This window comes from Strix uralensis, chromosome Z (genome assembly GCF_047716275.1).
Source record: "Strix uralensis isolate ZFMK-TIS-50842 chromosome Z, bStrUra1, whole genome shotgun sequence".
In the NCBI taxonomy this organism is placed as follows: Eukaryota; Metazoa; Chordata; class Aves; order Strigiformes; family Strigidae; genus Strix; species Strix uralensis.
The window spans coordinates 35,119,031-35,128,120 of NC_134012.1; the positions used below are offsets into that span (position 1 = coordinate 35,119,031).

At 46.7% G+C, this 9,090-nt stretch overlaps 1 protein-coding gene across 1 annotated transcript in view; it reads right to left on the bottom strand.

The window, feature by feature from the left end:
- Positions 1-7,667, bottom strand: part of TTC39B (tetratricopeptide repeat domain 39B) — a 79,148-nt gene extending 71,481 nt beyond the window's left edge. The window contains exon 1 of the mRNA XM_074857210.1: positions 7,551-7,667. Within this exon, the coding sequence (XP_074713311.1) occupies positions 7,551-7,601 (51 nt within the window). The 5' untranslated portion in view covers positions 7,602-7,667. The remainder of the gene's footprint in view (positions 1-7,550) is intronic.
- Positions 7,668-9,090: the final 1,423 nt, after the last annotated feature.

Here is a 9,090-nt window from a genome sequence, read left to right on the forward strand (position 1 = left end):
TGTAACTCTTTTCATGACAAATTATTGTCTCCCCAAATTAAAGTGGTAAAGTTTTATAGAGAATGTGGAATACTTCAGTTTTGGATATGTTTCTTCAGCACCTTCTAGCCAGGCGAGCTACAAGAACCCTAAAGATCTGTGTAATCTTGCCTCATCTAAAAAGTCTCTACCAAAGCCAGAACCAGTAATTCTACATCTTCACAGAATTTTCAGCAGCAAGCTCAGGGTTTGCCACAGGACCTTAGAGTAGCCCTTTAACACTGAATTACTATAACACTGAAATACTTCTTTTTAAAAATTAAAATATTAAATGAAAAAAGTAACTTGCTCCAGCCCTGGAAGCTTACTAAGTTTGGAGAAAAGAAAAAAAAAAAAAAAAACAAAAAACCAACCCATGACATAGAGTGCAAGTTTAGCTAGCTGCCCCACTAGATTTGCTATCAACACTCCTAACAGAGAGAACCCAGATTAAACATCTTCTTAGTCCATTATTTCTTGGTGAAAATAAAACCCAGTGTGACATTTTCTACCTTTATAATCACACTTCCCTCAACTAAAGCTAATGGGAGTATTTCTTCTTTCTTCTGGCCATCTACTACTATTTACAGCCACCTACTAAACACTATGCTTCTTAGAACAACCAGTACTGCCAATAGGTGCCAGACACAGAAATTACTGTCTTCAGAAACAGGTTTCTGCCAAACCTCTTCTCTGTTTTGACAACAGACTGTCCTTGTACATCCTCCATAAGAGGATTTCTGGAAAGCAAGAGTGCGTGTGATGCTGGCTCCTGGGGACAAGAAGGTATCAACTCAGTGCTGCACAAACACTGGCTTGCAAAGTTTATTTACTATTCTGTTGCACAGTGAATGCATAAGAGAAGTGGAATAAAAACATGATACACTCACTGCATTATAACAAAAAATATCACTGCTACTAAGGTCTGAGGTATTAGAATATCTTGCCTTACTATGTAGTAACAGCACTGCTTCCTTACTCCAGAGTAAGATGACAGGCAAGTCTTCACTTGCTTGATAAGAAAATCTTGCTTTTAGAACCTGGTGTTTGGGCATAAATCCACAGGCCTGTGATACTTACTATTGACTTAGCTGAAATGTTTTTTGAACCTCAGAGGGCTTAGAAAAGCAGAAGAAGAAATTTTCAGCACTCATACAAATTCACAGATGTCTGACTATCTAAGTAGACACCTGACCACCTATGGCACAAGGGCCCTGGACGTGCCCAGGCTTCAGACAGAACACACACCAACAACAGCACAGAGCCACCTCCGAAAGCCAATTCTCAGGTCTTCAGTTGCACAGTTTTGCTCTCTTTTCAAAATGAGAGCAGTGATCCACTATTTCTGCTCCCTCAAGTATAATATTGTTTCTATTAATCCAGAAGAAACAGCATGTGTGAAAAATCACTGCCCACCAGATGGATGTGGTCTGTCAGGCTGTATTCTTGCCAGCCTGTCACCAGCAACTATGTTCTTATCTCCACCTTCTGTGCTGGTGCCACACATGAAGAAAAAACCCTATTAGTTATTTGAAACCTTCTTTGCTATTGCAAGTCCTTTTGGTTAGGTAAATTATCAGAGACTTACTTAACAAGACAGAAGGCATAAGATCATACATGCTTATCACCTACTCATACATTGAGTCATCCTAATCTGTGCTGCTATGTAAAATGCGGTCTGCCAATAAGCAATTAAGTTCCTTTTCTCTTTCAACATGCAACCTCTTTGCCAACAGAGGATCTCAACAAGAATTTTTACCCAAGCTGTGTCATTGACCTCTAGCAATTTGAACCAGCCCATCAGGTCTAGAGGTTTTTCCAAGCATACTGGCTCCAAAATGTCAGCAAAAGGAAGAACACACATTTGCAGAACCAAACATGTTTCCACAAAGTCTTAAATCACACACAGATTTACTGGAACTACAAGAAGCAATCTATCCCCCTTTAGGTTTATGTATGAGGTAGAACTTGTCTTTCCATACAGTGGATGGCAACCTTTTAGCTACAATTACCAAGACGGCTGTACCCGTCGGGACAGTAACTTCCACTGCTCAAAGTAAAGGCTTCATTAAAAGGAATTAGATGTTGCTTTCCACAACAGAATAGCAGCTGTTAAATATACACAGAAACCCTAAAACTTTAAGAAAAAAACCTGATTCGTCCGTTTTGTTCTACTTTTTTTTCCATCAATATACAAAATAAGTATCACCACCTCTCACCCACCCCCAAAACCACACAGAAGTAAAGGCAAATTGTAACAGACAAACAAATTCACTTCATAAGTACTTAGCTCTCCCAGAAGTTTTATCTGTTAGTTCTGTCTCCCTAAGAAGCATCTTTTCACAGTAACTCCACCTTTTCCCATATCCCCTGTATCTTTTATCCCTTACTGAGGAGAACAGCACACTGATTAACCAAAGTGAACATTAAATAAGAAAGTTTAATTGGAACATGTTACATAAACTTCCTTTTCTCCTTCAGGAAATCAATAAAGACAAGCCACACTTTTTTTTATCTACCCGACTTTCAAAACTGGTCACAGTCAATGACAGGGCTCAAATGGACAAACTGAAGCAAGCTCTAGGAAGCCAAATAAATGGAAAAATGTGAAAAAAAATTAGCCATCTCAGAACAACACAGGTAATATAAAATTGGAGTACACATCCTTAAATGGAATAGGTGGTCACACAGAAAAATAATACCTCTCAAGAGGTACACCCACAGGTAAAACAGATTTATTTGAAATAAGGAACCTCAGAATGGAGACAACAACCTAATTTTATTTAGTAAAGAAGAAATTACTAGTCATGCTTAGTTTTCCCCTGGTCCTTTTCTCATCTGTGCTGCTGGAATAGCTTGCCCCTCATCTTAGATGTAAGTGTGCTCTGACAGTAGGAGAGGCCAAAACAGGAACAGGAGAAACAGATGAGCTATGTGCCAAGCACATGCCTTTTGCAATAAGCTGACAAAAGGAGTTCAAATTTCACATTCCTCAGTTGCACAAGATCTACTTATCAAAGAGACAAAACCACACAAATCAGATTAGAATTCATGAGAGGAACTGCTCTCACGACCCCTTCCTAACTCCATATTCCAAACACATTCACTTCTTAAGGTGAAAAAGGCACCATAGTGGCCTGTTTCCAGCTTCTCAAAGTCTCCAGCAGAGTACAGCTACCACTATTTCTCACCACTCAGGCTCTTCTTTCAGGCTGGAATTACCAAACAAAACTGGTGAAGAGTCCTCAGGGTAAACATGAGAGAACGGCCAGTGCTGCACAGTTCTATAATTTATTCTGAAGTACATTATAGTACTAAGCTACTGGTGGAAAGCAGCACAGCACTAGCAAGTTCTTTGATCGTAAGTGCAGCAGCTGCTACAGCACTGGATGAAAAGCTTGAGTGCTTAAACAGAGTACTAACCAGTACTATCCAGCTTTTGAGTTAAAGACAATGCTGGTTTCATTTTGAAATTAGCTCTGAAGATAAACTGTCAGGCTTATAAAGCCAGCCCATATAGTGTTTGTCCCTGCTTGAGCAGTTCAATAAAGTACAGCATGCATCATCAGACCTTCATTACCTAAATTGTCCTTAATAGGTTAGTTTAGAGCTGAACTGGCCAAGGTGTCCTTAATACAAACCTTAGAGTTAACCACAGCAAGGGCACCAAATCACTTTCAATCTCTGTATAATCCTTCGTCTGGTTGACTGTGGCTAAACAAGGCATTTTTTTAGCAACTAGATACTTCTTGATCATGATCCTTTGTCTGGCCACAATCCTTACTTAGACGCACAAAGGCCAAGGCTGGGCTTAGTTTTTTTTTTTTTTTTAATGGATGGGAAATCCCCAAGTAACCAGTTAAGATGGCTTTAAGACTTTGAAAAATCAGGGCAGCATAAAGTGAACTTAATGGGAAGCAGATCTGACCCACTATTTTAAGTAATCTTTAGACAGTGGGGGGGGGCAGGGAGAAGGCTTAATGTTTTGCTTAAAGACTCTGCAGTGGCTGGGAGAGCTATTTTGCCCTTAAAGTTAAGCATATCTGTCCTAGATTTACAACCTGTTCCAAAAAAATACTAGTATGAGTACTTCTGGTAGGTGAATTTAGGGTCATATAGTGGTTTAAGTGCAGATTGTATATCACATTCTGAGTTCACAACCGGGCACACCACAGGCAGGCACTTTCACTCTGATCACGCAGCATCCAGGAAAACTGCTTCCTCGTAGAGGATGACCACACGGGAAGCAACGTTGGAAAACACAGGAAAATTCTGAATTTAATAACCATCTGTTTTCCCAGATGAGCATATGCGTAACACTACGTCATTAATACAGCCTCTTAGGCTTAGGTCTCCAATTTCTGTTGGGTTTTTTTTGTAAAAAAGGAAACCACAACACTGGGCTACTACACTTGCATTAGCTGGGAAAAAAAAACATGCAAGACTTATTTACCCTTCATACCACTTCCTCGCCATGCCCAGTAGAAAGCCACAGCTGCAGGACAACAAGGCATAAATCAGCAAAAAATTACATGTAGATAAACACGATAGCTGGTGTTTCCTTGAACTGCAGGAAGCATAAGGAAAACTAGAAATTTTATTCATCAGTGACTACAGCAGGGGGCAGCTATCTGCTACCTTAAGCTTGGACTTTAGAAGCACAGTTCTTGCTGGTCAGTGTCCTGTTCAGTAGGAAACAACTTCAAGGTTTAGCTTAACATATCCTTCTTCAAAGTTTCAGGGATGAAGAAATATTCACAAGTCCCTGCAAAGCAAAATTCTATGCTAAAAGCTATGTTCATAAAATACTAAGCATGTGCACTTAAATCAGGAAGCAGAGCTCCCATCTGTCATGTTCCATGTAAACAACATGATTTAGACGCATGCAGCTCTTAAGAACAAAGCTAACAGTAACATTCCCCAACATCATGACCATTACAAACACTTTAAAAAAAATACACTTAAAACTATCTCTTGCACAAAGTGCTGAAATAGCATCTAGCTTTTTAGCAAAGAGATTGTGGTGAACCTGTAGGCAAAGGCAGCCTACAGTGGTCTACTAGACCAGTGGTTCTCAACCTGTGGTCCACGGGCCCCTGGGGTGCCGCAATATTGTCACAGGGGGTCTGTGAAGGCTTAAAGCAGGGGTGGAAGAGTGTTGATGCTATTATTTTAAATTTAATGGAATCACTGCAATAAAGACATTATAATAGGAGTGTGTGCATTAACAGATTAACTTATTTCCCCTTCTCTCCAAATTTGAAGCCCCTTCATGAGAAAACTGAAATGAATACTTGATGCAGTTTAGTGCTTTAAATCTTTAAGTCTTGGTGGTCCGTGGCCACAGAGGGTATTTAAAGGGGGTCCATGGTGAAGAAAAGGTTGAGAATCCCTGGTGTAGACAACTTTTGTTACAGAAGCAGTGACTTTCCCCAAGATCAAGCCTAGATCTGTCCTCCCTTTCTGAACTCTGGGATCTTGCCAGGAAAAATCCAAGCACTCGCTTCATTACCAACTCTGGTCTGTTTCAGACTCCAGAGAATCAAGCCCAAGTCTCTGCAAAGAGCTTGAGGTCTTTCAAGCCCATCTGGAGAAAGCTTTGCTCTTTTTGCAGACTACTGCTCAAATAAAACCTCTGCCAGGTGCTTTTATGCCTACCTTTCCATTTGTTTGCATGGCAGTTTACTTTCTTCTAACAAATCATTGATATTTAACAGAGAACTCGGTGAAGAGTATTCTTCCCTATTGTTTGCACAGGGTAGCTGGGCTACAACTAAGTTGCTAAATACCTGTTTTAACAACTGTGAAGTCCAACTACTTGCTGAGGAGCAGCAAGAGTTTGTTAATGACTTGTTCTCACTGGTACTACTCCTTATATCAGAAACAGAACTCAGCTCCGTAAAAATCACTCTATGATTCTGCAGTGATTCATTCCAGCATACAATGAGATTTAAGCATTTCACTTCCTCTTCACATTATGCCTCCGCACTATAACCTTTGGAAGTAGTAACTTTTACAGCATGTGCTGAAATACAGACTAGCATATACCCCCACCTTCTAACCAAGAAAAAGAATAAGCTGGTTTTTATCATCTCTTCCAAGAGCAGCTTCTGCAACTGCCAAATACAAAACATGAGGATACAAGGGAACCACACAGCATACCAAGTCCTACATACATGTTTGTGAGTTGCCCTGTTGTATGGAACACTGTCTCACCTCAGAAACCGGGCACTGGTTACATGCCTGTTTTCAAAATTCATCCTAACAGGGTTTTTAAGAAAAACAAAAAACAAAACCCAAAACTATTATGTAATCATATGATTCATAAGTTTTCTTCAGCAAAGTTTGGCCGGAGGCATGCCTTACAAATCTTTTTGAAGAAGCTGCTGAATGTACACAACGCTAAAATCGTTCATTTTAGACTGTACAGTCAGAAATCAAGTCAATATACCCACACATGCATGCCAGGACTGCGATCTACTCTGTTTAAAAGCACCCTCCAGTTAAAACTGCCTCAGTTTTGCAGTACCCTTCTCAAAAGCTTGTCTAGGAGATCCCTTACTATCACCAGCTTTCTGAGACGCGCTGTCAACGAATTCTGCTAGTGTGTTTTTTTGGACGGAGAGGATACAAAGAAAATCTGAAAGTTCGGGTGATCCATGCACCCGGCGCTGAAATAAAAGAATGCCTGCTTTCTAACACTCTGACTTCTGAGTTTTAGAGAGTTCTCCGACCGACTTTCACAGTATCAGTCCTTTGACGGTATTTGTGTTTGGGCTGTTAAGGACCTTTAAAAAAACAACAGGGAAATTATAAACTCCAGCCTATAAAGCATCTTATCTCAATTACCGTTCTGCCCGATTTCACTTCCCAGACACAAAAACCGCCCAAACCGCCCGTGGCAGACCCCACGCACACAGGGACCCTTCCGCCCCACCCGGGCAGTAACGTTTTCCGTGGGGCTCATCTCTGCCGCTCAACAGAGCCCGGCGGCGCAGCCGCGCCGAACTTTCAGACGCGCCGCAGGCAGCGGTGCTGCCCGCACACTCGCTCCGCCGGCAGCGCGATGCGCGGGAGATGCGCGGGGGCCGCGCCACCCGCCACCGGCAGGGGCCCGCATCGGAGAGGTGGCGCGGCAAACTCGGAGCTAGGGTTAAATAAGAAAAAAAAAAAAAAAAAAAAAAAAAAAGAAGAAAAAAAAAGAAGACGAAAAAGAAATAGAAAAAAAAACAAAGGCGGGGGGTGCGGGAGAGGAGGGAGAGGACTGCCCGCGGCCCCGCCGCCGGTCCAACTTCCCCCAACTCCCCGCAGCCCCGCCGGCGGCCGGGCCTAGCCTGCCCTGCCCTGCCCCGCCCCGGGAGAGGGCGGCTGTCCGCCTGGCCGCCCGCCCGGCCCCCGCGCCGCGCAGGTGGGCGCTCAGGATGCCGGCGGCGCCGGGCCCCCACCCGCGCCTCCCCCCGCCGCCACACCGGCAGGGGACGACCGGCCGCTGCCCGCACGCCGAAGCGCTCTCGCCGCCTCCCTCCTGTTACCTCCTCGCCGCCGCCGCCGCTCTCCTCCGGGCCGTTCCCTACGCTCGCCATGTTCCCGCTCCGCTGCCCGCCGCGATGACTGCACCCGCCGCGCCCCGTCCCGCTCCCCACCGCCCAGCAGCCGTCCCCGGTCCCCGCCCCCCCGCGCTTCCCGGCCGCCCCCGCTCGCCTCCGCCCGGCCCCCCCAGCCCCGTCCGTCCGTGCGGGACCGCGCTCGCCACCTCCGCCCGCCCCGGCCGCCCCACAACTCCGGTGGCCGCGCCCCCTCATTTGCATCGCAGGCCCCGCCCGCGCCGGGCGCGCCCTTTCGCTCCCGCGGCGCCCCGGCCGCCCCTCGGCCCTTCGCCGGCCGCCCTGGCCGGGCTCTGGAGCCGCCCCCTGACCGGGGCGGCAGAGAGGTGACCCGGACGGCGGAGAGGTGCCCCCGGTGCCGTCCCGGGCCCTTGGGCCGGGCAGAGGACACGGCTGGCCGGCTCGGCCTTTGGAGCGAGCCGCGGAGCGTCGTCCCGAAGTCACGCCGAGGCCACCTCCCCTGGTGAGGCCGCGCTCCCTCCTGCCCAGCCGCTCCGCGGCTTGCGGCCCCGCACCGCTGTAGCCAGCCGCCCCGGCCAGCGGGCAGTGACGGCTCCTTCAGGCGCGCCTGCAGCCCCCTCCGTCCCCCGAGCGGTGCCCGCTGCGCCCGAGCCGTGGTGCCGGACCGCAGCCGCCTCGCTGGCGCGCCGCGGAGCCCCGCCGGCCGCGGAGGGCAGGCGCAGGCTGTGCTGCGGTGCTCGCTTTAGAGCCGCAGGGGCGGGCAGCAGGCACTGCGCGAGGCGGGCCACCGGTAATCCGACGCTGTCAGTCCGCTCCAGGTGTTCGCTGCCTGGGGCCCGGGAGAGGCTGGCACCTGCAGCAGCCCTTGGGCGCTCTGTGGCCGGGCGCTGTGGAAGAGCTGCTCCACCACGCTGACTTGGGAAGAAAGTTTGCAAAGCAGCTGGCTCCCTGAGAAGGACGGCTAGCTTCCCCCACCCTGCCTTATCCTGTTGCTAGTTCACAGTATCATAATGCTCTTTGCTAAAACTCTACCAATTTCCACTTTTCCCTCTCCTGCGAGCCGGGGTCAAGTTCTACTAAAAAGCAGGTAGCATGATGCTCATCTCCACTTCCTACACGTCACTGCGCTGTCACAGCCCCTGTTAAAACATACATGCAGTTTTGATCCACTATCTTTGATTAGAACCAGAGACAGATGAAGAGAGAAAGAAAACAGGTTTGACTATCCAGGAGGTAGATGGAGTCTAAGAGCTTTTTGCAAGTTTTGAGATTAAAGTCTAGAGATAAGCAAGGTCCTTCAGTCTAAGAAGAGGCAGAAGTACAGGCTTTCAATGTAGGGTAGTAACTTCAGTGTCTCCATTAGTCTTAGGCAGACTGTACTGCTGTTCCCACTCTACTATTTTCACCCAGCCAAGCTAAGTAAAAGGGGGAGGGGAACCTGACTTGAATTTGTTCATCTGTCCTGCAAGGTTGCACTCTTCGCATTTAAGATGTCACAGAGACACTG